We start from the raw sequence: 21,056 nt of genomic DNA on the forward strand, positions 1-21,056 counted from the left end.
TTTCACTTCTTTCTTCTCATGCCTTGCCACAAAAGCCAGCAGGTACTTATAGACATCAGGCTGAACTAAGCAGTTAACCTGTTTAGGGTTCTAGCTTAGATGTTCTTTAATACCCACACTTGTACCATGTTCTAATTAAATCATTAAATGAATATACTGCAGAGATCATTTTCACCTGTTTTAAATAACAGTCTCGCCAACCAAGCTTTTTTTTCATAGATTGCACCAGAATCTAACCTGAGTCGGAGGTCAGGCAGAGAGAGGCTGCAGCTGGGTTTCTGACCTGCCCGCTATGCTTAATAAACTCAGGGGAAACAGCAAATGCATTTCCTTAGAGAGCTCACCATTGCCCTTTGTCTGCAACAAGTTCAAGATAAGTATAATTGCTGGCTTTTGCTGTCAAACATCTCTGAGCACAAACATCAGTTTTTGCACATTTTTTGTTAAATGGCTTGTGTTACAAGGGAAACTGATTTTTCTATTTATTTTTCTTTATTTTGATAGCTTGCTTTTGTTTTCATGTTTGTTTTTAATTTAATTTGTATTTGTTTTGGCAGTTTAAATCTAGCTGGAAAAAACAAAAACAAACAAGGAGATACTGAAATTCTCACAGCAGTTTGTGTGTTTTGGGAGACTTTCTATCTCAGGCTCAAGAACTCTGACATGAAAAACATATTTTTACAAAGTCCTGCTTAGCTGAGGAAACCCAGCTGGGTCACTGGGAGTGGCATTTGTTTTCATTTGCTAGAATAACCCTTGGATTACCTCTTTTGCCCTGAACCAATTAGTACCCATCTGAGCAGCTTTTTCCTTTCTCAAATAAATGAATTAGTTACAGGCTGTAAAGTAGAAAGGAATTACACTGCCACTGTACTAAAGAACACACTGAGTTTGAATGACTGTAATATTTATTTTTATTTTTTTCCTAATTTCAGAAACTGTAGTTTCCAAGAGAAAGCTTTTCCCTTTCTTCCTCTTTCTGTATGAGGGCTGTGATATTTTTTGTCCTCAGTTGTCATCATGAAAACCTGCTGAGAGTAAGGAAGTTTTCTATGGTGATGAGTCACTAATCAGAAGAGATAAAATGTAGTTTTTAAACAGCTGCAGCACATCAGCCCATTTACCAGGCTGGGGATGAAGTCTTTATGTTTTTAGTAGATGGCCCATATGGCTTTTTCCGTTTGTGTTTCTTTTGTTACCCTCCTCTCCCTTCTCGAAGGCAGTGCAAATAACTTCCTAACACCTGTCAGGGTCTTGTTACTCCTTGCTTTACCTCCCTCATCATTTCTGCTTGTTGTTTTTTACTGTAGGTATTGGGTAAAAATCCATAGAAAACCTGACTTAAAGCATCCACCTTTGGCGTTCATCACCACCTCTCATTGCTCAACCTGGATACGAGCAGAGTTTTTTTCATGAGACCTGATGAGAATTGAATTAAGCTGCTGTGAGGGCCCCGTTCTCCCATGCAAAGAGCATGACAATATCAACATAGCAAAACCACCCTCTCCAAAATGCTGGATCCTGAAGCTTCAGAAAGCTGACTACGAAGCCCCAGATGCAGGAGGGCAGCCAAGAACCTGTTGCTTCACTTTCTCTTTGAGCTCCTGGGCAGCCTGGGCAGTGTTGTATTTGGAAGCTGCACCCTGTGCATGTAAAGCAAACTCTCGATCTGAGCCATGCCAGCACGAAACAAGTCCCCTTTGTTTCGTAAGAGTTTGTTGGATGTCTCTAAGGCACGTATTGTTGAGGAAGACAAGTGCCCTTCTCTCTGCCAAGCCTGCACGGATTAATCCAGGCATCAGGTGAAATGCTTTCCTAAGGCTGGGAAGTAAGAAAGCTGGAAATTTCAGCCCTCAGCCTTCTGTTTCAGTACAAGACTGAAAATTAGCAATTTTCAAAGGCCCAATTAATCTGAAAATGCAGGCTAGAACTTGTGCAGTCTGGAGGGATGTCTGGCATTGAGTTTTGAAAAAAAGCATTTTGTTTCCTAGCAGCTGAGGCTGTCCATTGCTCCAATGATGCTTTTAGTTACAGGCACTCTCCTGCCCAGGGCTGCAATGGGGCTACAGCCTCCCAGCTGGGGACACCTGGGTCCAGCAGACATGAGGGGACAGGGAGCACAACAGACACCTGCATCTATTTCAGGACAGGGGAGAAACTGAGAGGTGAAAGAAACCTGCCATTGTTTTCCACTTGGTATCAGTAATTTTCTCCCTGGCTGCACGCAGCCGGTTCCTCCTGAACCAGCGGCTGCCATTGGGTCTGGTAAGGGGAGGGTTTGGTCAGTGTTTCCATAGAGGAGAAGGATTGAAATGATAATTAAGGTAACCAAAAAATCAAGCTATTAAAACAAAGTCTTGCCAAAAAAAATCAGGAGGATGTTTTTAAAAGTTAAAAGCATCTTCATTGTATGAAATCATGAACGTACTTAGAAAAAAAAATAAGGCTGATCAAGCTACAGAACACACCCCTTTATATCTACACATTTATAAATTCTGAAACACTTTATCAGCATTATAGGAGCACAGTTAAAATGAAACCCACGCTGACCATTGTGTGGATGCTACTGCTGCATGGAGGGGGTCTGCAGGCGTCAGGTACTGTGCTCAGCGCTGCTCTGTCCTACCTCCCTATCGCTTGTGTTTTCCTCTAAAATCAATGCTGGCAAAATCTGTAGCTTGCAGCAAGGCCTCCTCAAACTGGTAGACATCTTGCATGTTTAGTGGGCTTGGAGGACTGATGATGACACCGGATACTTTTAAGGTTTCGTTAGTGTGATGTAGAAAAAGTATTGTATTTTAATGTATTGTAGGAAAAAATTACAAAAAAAAAAAAAAACACCACACCTGTTCCTTATAGTAAGGTGCTTGTCCATAAGAGGGCTTCTGTTCACTTTGGCACTATTAATAACAAATGCAGGTAATAATCTGAAAGCAACTCAGAGGCAAGGGGTAACTCAGTGGTCTTCATGCAGCTCTTCAGCTGCAGACTGCATGCAGACTGCATGCACCTAGTGCAAAAGTAATCCCCAAGGGACCACGTGCCTTCAAATTTTCCTTCAGAAGTGAAATACTGAGGCCAGTGACCCTCTGCTATGCTATTCTGAGCACTGCCTTACTTGTTTAATTCATTGTGGCCAGAGTCCCCACCAGACGGTGATGGCTTTGTGTCAGTATAATGCCAATTTAATGCAATCGCCATAGGGGCACTCAGGTGCATCACCCTTGGAAGATGTTTTAAATTCAGTTCTGAACCCATAGGAGCTCGAGTCTGGTGAGCCAAAGAGGATAGAGCACGCTTCCCTTGCTGATGTGCTCCTTGGGAAGCTGTTGTGAAGCATTTCCCCTGATAGACTGAGACTGCAGGTGTCCCTGGAAGCACAGCAGCTACTCTAAGGGTTGGTCTGGTTTCCTTTTGTCTCCCACAGAATTCTCCCTGAGGCTGGTGAATGGGCAGAACAGATGTCAGGGCCGTGTTGAAGTGTTATACAACGGAGTCTGGGGAACAATTTGCGACGACTCCTGGGACAGAAGAGATGCTGACGTGGTGTGCGGTCAGCTCGGGTGCGGCAGAGCCACCGCAGCCGTGGGAGAAGCCCTCTTTGGTGAAGGCACAGGAGAAATCCTCCTGGACGAAGTGCAGTGCCAAGGGAATGAAGCTTTTCTCTGGCAGTGCTCCCATGACGGGTGGTTCGTCAATGACTGCTTTCACCAGGAAGATGCCGGTGTCATCTGCGGAGGTAACTAGATTTATTGACATCCATGGTCAGTAATGTGCTATAAATGTGAGCCAGACTGAGGTCCTGGTGCTCAGTGAAAGGGAACTGAACTACTAAAATTATTGTCGAGCTGTACAGGATATCCCCTCTGCAATTCAACAAATATTTCTTAAGAGAGTACTGTAACCTACGCATCAGCCTTCACATTCAAAATCTTTTAATAATAAGCTATAAGAAGCAGAATGGTTATGTTTTCTTTTCTGATAGAGTATAGCCTATTCCAAGCCCCATTCTAAGGCTGTCCATCTGGCCATTGCCATTGCTTCTCACCTAAAGGATGAATTCCATTAGTCATTCCTATGAATCATTGAGAAAATAACTAGCAATTTCCATATGTGATGTAGAAAACGGTCTTTCCTTAGAGATATTATTGAATGTGAAAATACATACTACTGTACATTTAAAAATATAAATTAGCTTATAAAGACAAAATCCCAATGTACTGAGGGTTGCTTTTGTGTTGTCTTTTTTTTTTTTTTTTTTTTTCCTAGCCGTGTAGGTAAACTACTGCTCACTGTGTTTAGTACAATTTGTTATAAACTAATCTTTCTCACTCTTTTTTTTTTTTTTTTTTTTCCAGCTTCTTTGATGTCTGAAGTTCCTGGTAATTTTTCTGGTAATTGATTTTACTGACAAAGTAAATAATTGCCTAACATAATCATTTAGTATATGTACAGAGTTTATGAAGAAGAGTATTTGCAAGTATATCATACATATCATATCATACATTAATCCCAACCTTTTGTGTTAGGAATATGCTGTATCTTTAAGTTTTTAATGTATTCAGTTTATTTCTTTAAGTTTTTAATGTATAGGTCAAATTTCACAAGTTTGAGCTCAAAAAAAACAAAAAAAAAACAAAAAAAAACATTGTTAATATTTCTGGTCAATGTCCTAACTTTACTTATCAGAAGCTCTTACTGTTGCCTCAAATTTGCAACAGCCCACTGAAAGCCTGGTGGTGTGGGAGCATCCCTCACAGATAACTCTCTCATTTTTGGCCTTCCAAAGATTTGTCCCTAAGGCTCGTGAATGGGAGGAACCGATGCGAGGGCCGTGTCGAGGTCTATTACCAGGGCAGCTGGGGCACCGTCTGCGATGACTCCTGGGACCTGAAGGATGCTGAGGTCGTCTGCAGCCAGCTGGGGTGCGGCAGGGCTCTTTCTGCCCCTGGAAATGCCAGTTTTAGTCAAGGCTCAGGAGAGATCCTTCTGGACGACGTGCGGTGCAAGGGGAACGAGGCTTACCTCTGGGAGTGCCCCAGCAGAGGGTGGTTGGTCCACAACTGCGTGCATGTGGAAGATGCCAGCGCCGTTTGCTCAGGTGCGTTTAGCAGCCTTACCTCACCGGGCAGACCCCAAGCTGAATGTAGGCAGAAATAAACATCCCACTATTTCAAAAACCTGCTGATTTATTCCTCTCATCCAGAACCTCCACTCACCTGCCCGGTGCACAGCTATGGCCAGCCAAAGGGCTGAGCTGCATGGGGTGGGCATCCTGCTGCACTGCTGCCTGCCCCAAGCAAACCAGGCAGGGCCTGCATGTTTGAAGCTGTTTTTTCACCTCCTGCAGCAGTCCAGTGTAATAATTGTTTTTTCTTATTATGCAGCGGTGCTTGTTAATGATTTCCACATCGATGAACTAAAAAAAATCTGCTAAATAAGTTGAAAAGTTGCTACGTATGCCCCATAGGTATTTTAGTGTAGGCTAGGTCTTTCAGTGAAAATAGGCTAACGGTCCAACAGAGCTACCAGGGGCAGTAAAACCATTTAGCTAACTGCTTCTGTGTATCACCTGATATTATTTCCTGCTCCCCCTGATGTGGAGGTTCCTTTGATGCCTGCTTATCTGATAACCGGCACGCAGCAAAGGGAGCCACCCCATGGGAGAAGTGCCAGAGCAGACACAGAGGGCAGGTCCAGCCTGGTGTCTGAGCCACCCCGCACAGCTTATCTTTGCAAATTTTAACACAAAGTTGTTATTGTGTTAGCGGTGGTACAAACAGTGGCTCACACGGTCACTGAGAGTAACCGCCTGCCTGGACATCGATCGGCTGAACTCTGAACAGCCCGTCCTCACCCTTTACTGGTTAACTGTAATAACGCAACCCATACCGCACCAAAATGTATGTCAGTTACAGGTCTACAAGGAAATTAGTACCCTGAACTTACGCCTTACAAGAAACCCTTGGCCTTGACATAGGATTCACTGCTGTACTTCAAAGAATAGCTTAGACCTTTAGCTTTCCTCTTTTCTCTGCTGCTACCTGAGCTTCCTCATTAGCCTAAGTCTTCGGAAAGCCAGCAAGCAACCATCAAAAAAAGAAACAATGGCCATCACTGCTTCTTCAAATTCTGAGAATATTTCTACCTTCTAGTAACATTTCTAGTAACATCTGTAGTACTCCAAACACATCAAATCAAACCCCTTGTTTTTATTTTGATTACCTTGGAGTTCTTCCCTAGTAATTACATCGTCTCATTTATAACTTTTTTTTTTAATCGCTAACAACTTTATAAATTTATAATTCATATTTTCCTTACAATCATAAGCTAATATATCTCAGAACTGGTCTAGCTTCTGTTATTGGCCTGTGTAATAGTACTGACAAAAGGAACATTATTATGTGTATTACTGTTTTTTTAATGTGCAATTTCTCATATTTCATCAGTAGATTCAATTATTACTGCAGTGACTGAAAATTCCACCTAAAAATGAACTGTGTTTTTTTTTTCTCATCTGCAGCTTCCACAGGATCTGAAATGACAGGTAAGCTCCTTAAATTTGTGTCATTACCTTTAATATCAACAAGTTTTGATGTTTTAGAACGGAATTTGTAGAGCTAAAAACAGTGACGGATGTTAATCAAAAAGCCTGGACATTGCTCTTTTCATGTTGGAAAGGATTTCCCTTTAAAATAATACAACACTGTAGCCCAGGTACCAAACAGATGCTCAGCATTTTTGTTCTGTTAGAGTAAAACATGGAACAAAGTCAAGATCTTCCCCAACTTATACCCATGTAAATGTTAGGTCTGGATGAATGAGGCATGGCTTTGTACATGCAGAGTTACATGAAAGTTCACAACTACAGTTTATTCAGAACATCAGCACTGTGGATCCTGTGTTGCAGAGACTGAACTATTCAGGATTCACTGTCTTCAGATAGGGTAGGTAGTAGCTTAAGGAGCATGGTTTTACCCCAGGGACTCTGAAAAGCAGGAGTTTCTAGGTAGGTTGAAAATGTGTGTGCATGGCTAACTAGTGAAATAATCATGGCATGGAAATCTGTCTGTCCTCTAACCTGCCGTGTTCCACCTTAATTCCTCCTTAGCAAAAATAATAATAATAATAATAATATCCCAGGTTCAGTGAAATTCTCTTTTTTCTTTCAAAGAAATGTCAGTGAGGTTGGTGAATGGATGGAACCAGTGTGAAGGGCGTGTTGAAATACTTTACAGAGGAACCTGGGGGACCATTTGTGAGGATTCCTGGGATATAAATGATGCAGACGTTGTCTGTAATCAGCAGGCTTGTGGACATGCTGTATCATCTTCAGGAAATGTCGCCTTTACTCACGGCCCGAGATATATTGTCATGGATGATGTGCAGTGCAGAGGGGATGAGAACTACCTGTGGCAGTGTTCTCACAGGGGGTGGTATAGAGAGGAGTGTGACAGCCGGCACGATGCCAGTGTCATTTGCTCAGGTACACAGTGATATATTTGCTTTATCAAAAAGAGTCACGATAAGAAGTACTCTAATTTAATTTAAATTTAATTTAAATTTTGCTTTTAAGTTTATTTAACTTTAAACTTTAAAACTAAGCTTTGGTTTTAAGTTTAATTTTAAATTTTGTCAAATTGAAAATTGCTCCCCTGAACTAGAAAACCCTTTTCTCAGAAGAATTTTGGTTCTGTTGCAAGTAACAAGGCTCTTTCCTACACAGAGAATTTCCCTCTTTCCTAATTTGATCAAAATAATCAGTTATTGCAAACTTCTGCACAGATAAGCTGTGAAAACTTTTAGAGTATTTTAATCAGTGTCACTCAGAGTACATCCAGGGTTTTTGTACAACAATCATATTATTTTAATAATCTGCAATCTGCATTAACCAATCCTATTTGCTTGCCACCAGACTAGAGAGGAGCACCAAAACCCAATCCCGAGGCACATTCTGCCCTTACAGCACTAACAGGCTTTCACACAGGATACTTCTCATGAGCTCAGGTCCTAATCCCACATGCCTTTCCTTGACAAAGCTTCTACTGAATGTCTGCAGACTATTTATTTGGGTTTGATACTAAGGACCAAATCCAGAGGTTTAGAGCTGTGACTCTTCTGCAGTCTGGGGGGCAGGAAGCAAGGCGGAGAAGGAACCAGGGCTCTGTCAGATCCCTCTGAGGAAGGATGTACTTAGACTTCTGGTGGTCTTGGGTACTCAGCCAGTTGTAACCCTGACAAATTTTTCTACATCTGTCAAACAGTAACAAAAGTTTCAAAGTCTTATCCTGTTCTCCACTGGTTTTCAAGTTGTTAGTAAGGAAAGTCAGTTTATAATCTCATGTCTTATCATTTTTATCATCTTCGAACACACGTATTGCAAACAGCTGAATTAACTAGATGTTGAATGCTTTCTGAAATAAAAGTAGACTTTGTAAAGTATTATGTTCTACAAATTTAGTTAATTTTATAAACACTGATGGCTAAAATGTTCTTTTTCTCTGTTTTCTTCTCTCACAGCTTCTACAGGAACTGAAATACCTGGTAATTTAAATTTCATATTCAATCATTCCTATCTGGAATTTTCTATAGCAAAAGCAACTTCTTGTTAATTATTAAAAATGCAAATCTCATTTAGTTTATTCAGTAGTTTATACATGAAAATAGCTTCTTAAAATGTAGTGTATTTTGACCATAATGAAAGTAGCAATACTGATCTACACAGTTTTTATGAACATAACCATGGGTTTTTAATCTTTAAAGAGAATTCATAACTGAAGCTGAAATGTATACCTGTTTGTTGTAGAGTACCGAAATGATAGGACATTCTGAGTTTCACTGGACTAGGTTGCTTTAAGTCTAAGGTCCTTTAAAATAAAAGGTATTAGATAAATCAGTATTTCAATAATTCCATCTGTTGGATGGACCTACATCACACTCTTAAAAGATAAACTTTTTCCATGTTCTAATAAAACTCAGAAACCCTTAAGTGATATTAAAATTCAGGGAGAAGAGATAGTTTAGTTATTATAAAGCCTTAGTCCCATCGTGTTGCTTTGGCTTGATGAACCTTGCTTCTCGGTCACCCCATGTCTATGATTAAAACCTTGATTTTCCTTCTACTGAGTACAATGCTTTGCTGTGGATATATTGATAAAGAAATACCCACTAGTGCTTAGCTAACATAGGTCATTTATTTCATTAATATTAATCTCACAGCCTCTATTAAAATGAGAAGGAAAACCTTATTTAGGCAGCTGTGAACACTTGCCAAGCCTTGACTCAAAGCATGAGCCAGGAAGCCGCAGGTGTCTGTGAACTGCCACATGATGACACTGGGCCTGCTGGAAATAACCAGCATTTTCCTCACCTTCCCTGGAGATGAAAGGCCAGGAGAGAATCCAGTAGCCAGCGTAACATACTGAACCAGCTCCAGAACTACTCCGGGATTATAATTTATCACCTTGGCAGCCTGCACTCTTATCTCCTCTCCCTTCTCTTTCACAGAAGTGTCCTTGAGGCTGATAAATGGTAGAAACAGGTGTGAAGGTCGTGTGGAAGTCTACTACAAAGGAAGCTGGGGGACGGTCTGTGATGACTTCTGGGACATAAATGATGCACAGGTCGTGTGCAGGCAGCTAGGATGTGGAGAAGCTCTCTCTGCACTGGGAAATGCCCACTTCTCTCCAGGACTAGGGGACATCCTCCTGGATGATGTGCAGTGCCTTGGAAGTGAATCTTACCTGTGGGAATGCTCTCATAGAGGATGGTCAACACATAACTGCGGGCACAGAGAAGATGCTGGTGTGCGTTGCTCAGGTACGTTTGGGATGTTTTTATTTATGAAATTAAAACTGTAAATTGCGTAAATTGCAAATCTCATCATCGGCCTCAGGCAAGGGCTATAGCAACAAAGCCAGCAGAGCTATAGGAGTGTGACAAACGAAAAGCACAGTGAGGGCAGAAATTGAGAGCCTGACTGCCTCTCTCCTTTCTCCTCTGCATGCTTCAGAGGTGGTTACAGGGGGTGAGGACTGGTGAGAGGAAGGGCAGCATGTCTGCTGGTCTGGGATGCTCAGAAGACATTGCTGGGAGGGCAGAAAGGGGGCACAGCATATCTCACACAGGGTACCAGAGGAGGAAGTGTTTGGTGGCTTGGCAGGCACATCACACTTTGGGCTTCATGGGCATGGCTCTCCCATAAGTATTCTAAAGTGATTGGATGCCAGCAGGTACAGCACAGATACACAGATTTCAGAGCATGTTCAAACTGAACCCTTCCCAGGATGCCTCTCTAGAACATAATTTTTAACTGGTTTATTTTTTTCATCTCAGAAGCCATTCCTAAAGGATTAACTCTTGCTTTGACTTTTCAATGCAAATTGAAGTGTTTGCCTTGATTATAATAGGTTATAAAAAGATAAATTAATTTTAGAACAAATTAGATAATATAAGAGAGAGACTTTCACCAAACGTTGCAAAGTTTGTTTCATCTTTGTTCTGCTGAAATACAACTGAAGATATTAACCTTAAAATTTTCATATTTATTCCTAATCCACAGCTTCTAGGGGAGACAGAACTCCTGGTAAGTCTTATCATTTCTTTAACTGATCATTCTAAAAACTGGGTATTTACTGTTAACGCATTTTGCTTTTGTTTGATGGAAAGTCTTGGGGAAAAAATAACATTTATTTGAGGAGGAAGGACAAATTCCGTACTTTAGTTTTTCAGAAGTTGTAGATGGTTATGTATGGCTCAAATGTTGGGAAAACACCTTAAAACAGTATAAGGTGTGTAATGCATAACTTGTTACTGATTGGAAATCAGACTCCCCTAGCCTACCTCACCACTCATCAAACCACAATGCAAGGAGGGAAAATCTTGGGCACACTTTAAGAAATTCATCATGGCAGAAGAGCAAAGTGTCAGTCACATGTGCCTGCTTAGCTTCTCTAGGAGTTGTTCTCAGGGAATTCAGGCTTCCTTAATTCATTCTGGTGCTCCAAAGATTCACTGACCTTCTACACAGCAAATGGCCACTTACGCCATTTTTACAAAAATTTGGTCTCTGTATCTCCTTGTTTAATTATGGTGCAAGAGTGGTGAGTATGGTGAGAGCATCAGAGGGAGGTTTTCCTGCTCCAAAAGGCACAATAGCTTTTTCTCTAGTCATTTTGTAACACAATCCCACACCTGGCACAAGTGTGAGGTTAGAATTAGGGCTGTGTGTAATTTGCTTCTGCTCTGTCTTTGCTAGAAATGTCTCTGCGGCTGGAGAATGGTGATAATCAATGTGAGGGGCGTGTTGAAATTTTTTACAAAGGACAATGGGGAACAGTCTGCGATGATTTCTGGGATATCGATGATGCTCGGGTCGTTTGCAGACAGCTTGGGTGTGGCGAGCCCATGTACGCACCAGGAGCTGCCCAGTTTGGGGAAGGCTCTGGAGTTATTTTCCTGGATGATGTACAGTGCAGAGGCAATGAATTTTACCTATGGGAATGCTCCCACAATGGTTGGTCAATACATAACTGTGGCCACAATGAAGATGCCAGCGTTGTCTGCTCAGGTACTTTCTGCTTTGTTTTATTCATTTCAAGAATTTCCCATAAGATACATCTTGAAGTATAGTTGAAAAATCATTAGCAGTTGAGCCCATGTTGAAAAATCATTTCTTTCTTCACTTTTGTGGACTAATAGAGACCTAAACAAATATGAATCTCACAGCTATTTGCCAGATCATTTGATCATTTTTCTCTTTGCTCATTCTTACAGGGCCTGCAGCATAAGCAGAATGGATAAAGATTTGCATTGCCTTTAACGTTTGTAAATTTCTGAGGCATCTAAAGAAATCTCAGCAGGCACTTTCACCTTACAGATCTGCACAGTATCCATGAGAACGGGATTTCTCAATGTGGACTAATGAGGAAAGCTTCTTTCCAATCACTTTTATCTGTTGCAAACTCAAAGTCTCAGTGATTGCATCTGCTACCTGCCTGACACTCCCAAAGCTGACTCTTGTGACTCGTGTTTTCAGCCTTTAGTTCACATAGCAGAATATAAGCTGTTTCTACTCCTTCTGCTCTATAAAGTCCACTACGATTTGGTGTACCCAGTAAGAAAACTTTGAGACAAACAAAGTTTGAGACAAACAAAGTTTGTCTCAAAAGAGATTTGACACAGGAGATTTGACACAGGAGATTTGTTCAGTCTGGAGTCAGAAAAGGATGACGACCTTCCTCCATTGTAGAGATCTACTTGGCACACCCATGTCCACAACGGTCTCCTCTCTTGGAGAGGACAGAGAAGTAGTGCTTGTGGTGTTCTCCCACCACTCCATGCCTCTGATTCCTGTATCTGAAGAGATAAAAATGGCTCCATTGCCATCCTTCACAGGCTGCTAGCCTCAGCCACGGAACCAGAACAGTTCTGGGTTGAGACTGAGGATCCTCTGGAGATGTGAAGTTTGAACACTGCTACCCTTATATACTTTTCACTTTAGCTGATGGTGCTGTTTACTCATGACAAACACTCTTTAGAAAACGATATATTTGTATAATCCATCTAACAATAAATCTTTCCTCCAGTAATCTCACCCCATTCTGTTGGAAATGCATTGTTCTTGTGCTTTAATTCTCTTTTCATGCTTGCAAACAGTCAGACATTCAAATAAACACAAAGCCTGATTACAACCTGATCTAGTAGAAACATTTCCAGTGACAGAGAATCAGTACAAATCACTCTAATACACGGACTGAGGATAATCAGATATATTTTCTTTACATACCTAAGGCAAATGTATTAAATGATGTGACTATAAGATATCATCAATTAGTAATAAATGCTTTCTTTGCACGATATTGATTACTACTCATCCTTCTTTTTTTTTTTTCCATACCAAGACTCTGACTGCATTCATTGTCCAAATGTCACAGTTAAACAGGACATCTGCTTTTCCACATCACGCTTGTGGAAAGCAGAGTCACCCCTTGCCAGCCTCTCACAACCAACCCCCAACCAACGTGGTTCTCTTTAACAGATGGGGCGGGAGAAGTTGTCACTCCAACATGTCCCACTGAAACACTCCTTGTTGGTCACTTAATAGGTGCTACACCAACTGCAACTTTGTTTGGATAGCTTTACATGTGAATGACTGCATTGTCAGATGAAAAAAGAAAAAAAATCTGTGTACAAACAAAAGCAACCTACGCTTTTCTTTTACGTCCAGTTTTTCCTTTTACTTCCCAGCCACTGATGACTCATGCAGGAAAGTTTTGCTAATTAATTGATGTAGTTAGACTGATTAATTCTTATTATTTATTTTTCTAGTAATTCATTTTTGCTCTTTTGTTAACAGTTCATTTCATTATCTGTCATTAGTAGCTAATAAAGAAAAGCTAGGGCAACATCAGTTCTATTTATCATTATTATATCCAGTAAATATGTATCAAAATTTGATGCTGTTTTGTGCCTGCACATGGTATGTTTAATAACAGCTATCTTATGAATCAAGACCCAGAGGAATGTTACATGAATTTCCTGAGGAAAATCAAAATGCAAAACCCGTTCTCTTGGGTCCCTTGGGTGTCACTGGGGCAGGAGCCATCTGAGGGCCATGTTGTGAGCCTTTACCAGAGCTCTAATGTGGCATAAAAACGTGGATAAAAAATCCTGGAGTTTTATGCAGGCACAACTCCAGTGCTTCCTGCAGAGAAGCAGATGCAAATTTTTCCTCAATTATTCCATGATTTGAACTTTGATGACTTTAATTTGGGAATTGATTGGGCTGCGGTTTGACCATTTATGTGCTGGATTTTGCATTGTCTCTGTTCAGCTTTTTAATCAGTGGTGTATTGATTATTCATACTTAGAGGTGTCTATGAATTAAATCGTCAGAAATCATTCAGATCCCTCCAAACTCTCAGGAAATAAAACCCTCAAAATAAATGTATCTTTCATCAATTGATCTTATTTCTAGAGTAAAACAGTTTTTGACTTATTTAGGATTTGGCTGGACCGTCACCTATCCATGTACTTGTTACAATGATTTTACACACTATCAAAACCTAAGTAAAAGAAGCTTAAAGGCAGTCCCAGTCACACCTCACCCCTGGCACTGCCATTACACCAGAAGATCACTTCTATTTTTGTAGCAAGAACTATTCAAAAGGCACTGGTGATACGCTATGTGATCTCTACCTATGGCACCTGCTGAAATCAAAGGGATATGCTTTGAAATGGAGAAAGAAGCTGAGAAAATGTCTTAATTAAGATGATACCATTGTCCATGTAAACATCAAAAGCAGGAAAAGCTGCAAGAACACAGCACACGCCAAGGTAAGCAACCTGTGTTGACATGGAGCGTTAGCCAATTAAATTATCTGGGTAACAGGATGAAATGAACTGTAGTACTGTATGCAGAGCCAAAATAATTGATACCCATTTACATTGGCAGAGCCTTCATTTCTGACAAAGATTTTCCCTCACAGGACTCACAGGGGTGGACTGGGGCTTACAGGGACTAGGTGGTGACATCTTTATTCCAAGACAGTATGTCTACAAGAATCAGAAGCTGTACCAGCACTCAGTACTCAGTTTTGTCCACAGAAGATGACTTCATGTGTAAAGTTTCCACTTTGGTTTACCAAGATATTCACTATAAATGTGGGAAACCCCTTTGAAGGTTTTATGGTCAGGGATGTGATCTATTTCAGCTTGGCTTTGCCTTTTTCTCTATACATTCTTCAGTCTGCAAAATGCAATTCAGAACCTGCTGAAGTTGATTTTGGTGGAAAGGCTGGCAGAGAGGAAACATGAAAAAAGAATTGAAAGAATATACATTTTAATTATAATTGAGAATATGTCTGGATAGCTAAGCAACAGATGTTAGGATACCACACACTACCATATGGTAGCTTCATACAGACAGAATGGGTAACAGCAGCAGTGAAAATGTGATATCATGGGCCTCATTAGGAGCAAGCAAGCAGGCACGTACTTAGGGTCTTGAAACTTCTTTGCCTTTCTTGAAATTTATTGCATTTCCAGATGTAAATCGTAACAGAAAGCTGCACAACACCTGTTCATCATCCCTTGTCACACACCTATCCACTAGATAGGTGTGTGACACCTATAGGTGTCCACTAGATAGGTGTGTACACAGGAGTAAGGACTGCTGTTATCAGGTAATTTCTGCTACCTCTGAGGGAAGCAGATGCAGGGACTGAGGCTGAGAAATCAGAAAAAAAGACAGTCTCTGGTTCCCTTGCTCAGTTACTTTTCCTACTGCATCTTTCCCCCCTTGTATTTTTAGGGTGATAAATCCTTTCAGTGCCATCAGGATTCCAGGAAAACTTCACATGTCAGAAATGAGTAAAATCTGTAAACCCTGAGGTGTGAGAGACACTGCTTAAGACAGAGGACAACATTAATTTGCGAGTGGGTAGCCATACATAACGTGCACATTTAGGGTCAAAGTTCAGAGGAGGTTCTTTATTCTCAACATGATCAGAACATGGAGTTGCTTCCTAATGTGATAAAAGGTGCAAAAAACATTTTCGGTTAAACATGCAATTGAAAGACAGTAAAAAGCGTTACAATAGTAGTAAACCAGCATGATATGATGAGCAATTACTCCTTTCTGAGGAGTGTACAACCTCTCGTTGTACAGAGCAGGCCCTATCATGGCATCAGGGACTGGTTTGGAAAACCAAACCAGCCAACAAACTTTTCTCCTCATGGAAGGAACATCCCATGTTTCAGAAGCTTCTGGGGAGAGGCGTTGACCCAAACAAGGAGACTGTGCAGCTTTTCCAAGCCACGACACCTGCAGAGAGCTTGAAAAGCTCCTGACACGTAAAGCTTCTGCCCACTGCTCCTCAGTCCAGGCTGTACTGGGGCCCTGTCTCCTCCAGACAAGCCTGTGCCTCCTTATCATCATCATCATCATCACCATCATCATCATCATCATCCTCATCATCATCATTGTCACCGTCATCATCATCATCATCCCCTCTTGCTGTGTCCCTTGCTATAGTCTTGGGCATGCTTCTTGTGAACACACTATTTCACTGTTATGTTAATTTCAAGGTTTTTCTCAATGCAGAAAAATAAGGAATTTTTATTTACATGTGTGTCTTGAAGGTCTCAAAAGTTATTTGGAAGTTCATAATTCTTTGCTTTTAGAAACAGAAGGTAAAACCAATGAAACAGCCTGTTGGGAATGTGATGGTTTCAGCAGAAAAACAGGATTTGTTGCATAAGAAATGTTCTCAAAAGCATAGTAAGTATATTTACAGTTAGCAGGAATCTTTCATTACGTCTCTCCTCGGAGCAATGTGCAGTGAACCATAAACAAGCTCTGCACACTTATCTGTAATATGCTGTCTTCCTCAAATGCAGCCTGAAGCAACACCGGGCCATGGGCTTACATCAGCCAAATCCCCAGGCTGACTGAAGTCAGGGATGAGTATATGGCAAGTATTACGGCAGCTTTCAAGTGGTAATCTTGTGGGGCATTTCAGTAAATTCTTCCAGTTGCACATTTCATTAGTGAGTAATATACAGTGGACAACTGATTGAAAAAGTTATTAACATGACCCAAAACAAAAACAGACCTGTGCACCATTTTTTGGCTTCACACACAGGTGTTTTCTTTGTCAGGGAAGAAGAAATACAAATCAGAATTTGTACAAGAAATACATGTCTAGGAGAAATTTAATTGGTGCTAGTTTATTCCTTCGAAGATATTTCAGAGAAATTCCTTGCAAACTTTAGTTATGAGAGCTATCAAATGTCATGGTTTACAGCCTCGATAAGTGATAGTGTGTAAAGAGCTGCAAGGAAGAGGGTCCTGAGGCCTCCACCTAAATAGGCCAGTTCTCCTGAGCACCATTTGGCCAAGAAATATCCTCTGACATTGGTAGAAGACAGCTGAGGAATGGAAACAAGTGTCCTGCTCTTTGTAGCTGTCTCATGCACAATCTGTTTTGCTGTCTGCTTACTTTTTAAGGTATTTGCTAAAACTGAGACCTCTTGATGGACCCTACAAAAGTACTGTGCGTTACACCATCTATCTTATCCAGTAACTTGCTCATTCCTTAAGGACAGTGCCTCACTGCCCTCCAGTGGTAATAGCCTCCAGAACAGCTTTACATTTTCTGATTGCTTTTAGCCCCTCAAACTGTCCACCGGATCCACTACAGATTTCCATGAAAATTGAATGTAGTTTGACAAGGCTGAAAAAAGGCTTTGAACAGGGAAGGGCAGTTTTGCCAGGGCAGAAAAGCTCCAGCACTGTGAGGAAAGCTTAACACCCACCTTCCAGCACAAAGCTATTTCACTATATCACAGAAAACAAATACTCTTTGTTTTCAGAGTGAATTTCGAGAGATTTCTTTAAGAAGATTTTCTCAGAAACAGCACTGCTATGCTGAGACCACAAAGGTCAGCCCCCACTGTCATCACTGCTGCTTCCTGCCACACGGGATTAGTTTGCTTGCTTAGCTTTGGACTGAAGGCTCGCCACTTCCTTAAAATGGCACCTTCAATGTCAGTGACAAGGGCTGCAGTGTTTAATGTGGAGGCTGCTTGTTCCTTGTCACCTGTAACTATGGATTAGCTGTACAAACCTGCTGCCCTCGCTAGCGTTTGTACCTACCTCCATTACTTCTTACATACACAAAATAGCCTGCAGTAAGATCCAGCTTCTCTGAGCAAGAGCAGGGATGTGGAGTCCTCAGCCCCAGGCACGTCTGCTGGGACCAGTGGCTTCTTTGTGACCTTTCTTTCAGCATTCCTTCATAAGGAATGCTGAAAAAGCAAATCTTGATGCTTCTTCATAGCTGAGATACTTTAATTCAGTCATGCATCTAACACAGGCTAGACAGCTAATAGTCTGCGTTCCCCGTATCTTCCCATCCTCTTAACTAGGCTCCACACTGTCTGGCCTGAGTCACCAGAATGAAGCATTAGCTGTTTCTACAGGACTCTACATTTCCTAGGGAGAAGATTACTGAAAGTCCAGCATCAGCCAAACTCTGAATTTGTTCATTGTGGGATGAATATGAAGAGCACTGAAACAGCATGTGTAGAAGACACAGCTTCTGTGTCTTCTATATGATAATGTTCAAATCCAAATCTTTTCATCCATACTTGGGTAAAATCACAAGATATAAAGAAGTTGTTTTTCTTTGTTTGGGGAATAAAAACTTCATGAGATTTCAGCTGGAGTTTTGGACTGTTTCTGAAATTTCGTTTTCATTCAGAACTGAGAAATGTCTGTATAAAATAGTTTAATTGCTGTTAGGAAAGAAAACTGGTATATACTGTACTGTTCAGGTACAGCGTACAGCTATTTGGACAGAAATATTGATAAGGATCTACCATAAACCTGCTTAGTCTCTTCAGGAAATGGCAGCAGAATTAAAATAATCCACACACGCGGAAATGGGATTTTAAATACTTGACATGACTGGTTTTGCTCAAGAAGGTAGTGGGAAAGTAAGAACATGGACATCTAGATAGATACAATGCATCACAGTGTGCTGAGAAAATAAGAAAAGCATTCACAGAACAAAGGAATCAATTGATGTTCATTTTCAAATCATCTAATAACCTCTAGCTTTGCTTTTTCCCTCTCTCTAGCTGAGGCCCACCTTCTCCTTGCCAGTACTGAGTAAGACATAGCTGAAGGCATCCTTTGGGATATCAGCAGCCACAGGGTATTGGCCCCACCACCTCGTGCCAGGGAGAAAACTGTGTTGTTGGAGGGATCCTGCTGGATTCATGGTTTTGCTAGAGGCAAATCTTTTCCAGTTGTGTAGCATGGCCTTTCTAGGTGGCAATCCCTTTTTCCATGCAAGCCTCCTAATCTGAAAAGTTAGCATGAAACCAAATGGCAAACTATTATCTTCAGCAAGTCCTGGTGTATATTTCCTATCCACAATGATTTATTTATTTTTATTTTTTTTTTTATGTTTTCACTTACTCCTCTACTAATTTGTATGTCTACTAGCACTAGAATATCTTCTGCCTCTTATCCCATGGTCTCATATCTCTTACTAGTAGAATAAAAACCTATTAGTAGTTTCTCCCCTTTACCTGAAAATTATTTTGTGCCTCGATTCTTTTGTGTAGTGTCTCACAGACCCAAAACCATGTCTCGGAAGTCCTAGCACACAAAGGCTGCACTTCCTTTGGCTCTGTGCAGTCAGCTTATGAGGGATGTAACACAGAGAACTGTCAGACAGCATGTTTCCTTGTCCTTTGAAGGGGAAAATCTCAGACTAATTTGGGAGTAAATTGTCAGTGGAGTCTACTGGTCTTCCTCACAGCAGGGCATGGCAGCTGGTCATGCCTCTCTTTAAATACAGATTCTTTGACTTTCACAGCTTTAGCTTAGTTTAACACCTTCTGTCCCTATCCTGCTCTCCTTGGTTGCTGTATTTCAGCAATTGCCCTGCTGCTGTACCCCCAAAGCAGTTTGTCCCTCTCGACCATGCCTTGGTTGATATCTCTTACAGCTGATTCATTGCTCTGTAGGCTGCAAGTGAGAAAGAACTGACTGCAGTTCCAGAGCATACTGTTGGGATCTAATCCTAGGTTAAAGAGGACACAAAGAGATATGGAAAAGTGTAGAAACTCCTTTTTAGAGGGATAATACTTACAAAACACAGATCATTTGGTTGAGGCTTTCTTTTTTAGGATACTGATCTTTTGATACAATTATCACATCAATTTAATCTGTTTTAGCATAGTTGCATGTTGGAAACTAAATTAACTGATGGTAAAAAAAAAATAAAAAAATAGTTAAGTTTTCCTTACCAAACAGCCTAATCTCCAAAAATAAATCATTGCTTCCTGGAAAAAAACACATCAATACATGGCTGCAAAGGTGTCAGTAGAGTGGGAAGATTTCAGTAGCCAGTCCGGAACAGCGGTGTGATCTGGATCTGCTTATCCGGATGTCTGGATATACCCTGTGAAATGAAAATACTTGGTAAATCACTTCCTTGGCATGGATCTGGAATTTCAGGGAGATCAAATTACACAGCACACACCTTTGGTCTAGACCAGAACCCCTTTAGTATAAATTCTGAATCTTCCCTGGTTTAGAACAGACAACCACAAAGAAAATGGACCTTCAAGTGAGTCTCACTTGGATGCTTCTGTTAAGTGCTTCTCTCCTATGTGAACCAGGTACTGTGAGTATGGTTTTTTTGTGCTTGCAGGGAAATGTTAAAGACAAAATTCAGTACTCATACAGACTGACTTGTTGGGAAGTGGTGGCAGGGTTCCCTTAGAAATTGCTGACAAACTTTATATCATGTAATTGTTGATTTAATTTGTCTTCTAATTCTAACATTCAGATCAAATTCATAGGTTAGATTTTAAAATGGGGTATGTTAAAGAGTATTTTCTTTGTTTCTCTTCTGTGAGGGGAATTGCAAGGGGAAGTTGTTTTCCAAGCATTCTTCAAATATTTTAGTTTTGAACTAAAATTCTTCTACACTATACATTTAAGAATGTAGACCAAGAGAGTAGAATAAAATAAAACAAAGAGCAGCCTGCCAGACACAGGTGGAAATGTATGTTACAATTGCAAGTCTCTGCTGAGACTTGGGATTGACGCAGTGCTATTGTCCTTCAAACTTCAAACAAAAATAACCCCAAACCTTCCTTGTAGTCTTGCTAGTTTGAATGAGATACTTTGATCTTTAATAATCGGCTTGGGCACCATGAATAAAGGCTTATCAATCATAAGAGAGAATTTCATAGAATGTAGATTTGGGGTTGGCTATATTGAATTATTTATAGACAAGAGAAAAGGCAGCCCAGAGGTGAGCTCAGCATCAAAGAGGACTAAGCCGCATTTCCAGAAGGTGGTCAAATCCCAACACTTCAGCAAACCTTTAATCTCTCTTCAGTAAATTCACTTTTGTCTTCAATTTGACCCGATGTAGGCTGGATTAACTTGACTGGAAAAGTCACTTAGGGTCCTGTCTTGCAAACCCAAAACTTTAGGATCACTGATCTATTCACAAGAGTAAGAGTCT

The 21,056-nt window shown here is 40.8% G+C and overlaps 1 protein-coding gene across 1 annotated transcript in view; it reads left to right on the forward strand.

The window, feature by feature from the left end:
* The window catches only part of DMBT1 (deleted in malignant brain tumors 1), an 80,930-nt gene that overhangs the window by 30,842 nt on the left and 29,032 nt on the right, over positions 1 to 21,056 (forward strand). The window contains exons 24-36 of the mRNA XM_068688786.1: positions 3,428 to 3,739; positions 4,359 to 4,394; positions 4,790 to 5,101; positions 6,524 to 6,547; positions 7,175 to 7,486; positions 8,521 to 8,544; positions 9,508 to 9,819; positions 10,562 to 10,585; positions 11,258 to 11,569; positions 12,045 to 12,115; positions 15,915 to 16,022; positions 18,646 to 18,676; positions 20,116 to 20,199. Of these exons, the coding sequence (XP_068544887.1) occupies positions 3,428 to 3,739; positions 4,359 to 4,394; positions 4,790 to 5,101; positions 6,524 to 6,547; positions 7,175 to 7,486; positions 8,521 to 8,544; positions 9,508 to 9,819; positions 10,562 to 10,585; positions 11,258 to 11,569; positions 12,045 to 12,115; positions 15,915 to 16,022; positions 18,646 to 18,676; positions 20,116 to 20,199 (1,962 nt within the window). The remainder of the gene's footprint in view (positions 1 to 3,427; positions 3,740 to 4,358; positions 4,395 to 4,789; positions 5,102 to 6,523; positions 6,548 to 7,174; positions 7,487 to 8,520; positions 8,545 to 9,507; positions 9,820 to 10,561; positions 10,586 to 11,257; positions 11,570 to 12,044; positions 12,116 to 15,914; positions 16,023 to 18,645; positions 18,677 to 20,115; positions 20,200 to 21,056) is intronic.

Source organism: Anas acuta, chromosome 7, assembly GCF_963932015.1.
Source record: "Anas acuta chromosome 7, bAnaAcu1.1, whole genome shotgun sequence".
Lineage (NCBI taxonomy): Eukaryota > Metazoa > Chordata > Aves > Anseriformes > Anatidae > Anas > Anas acuta.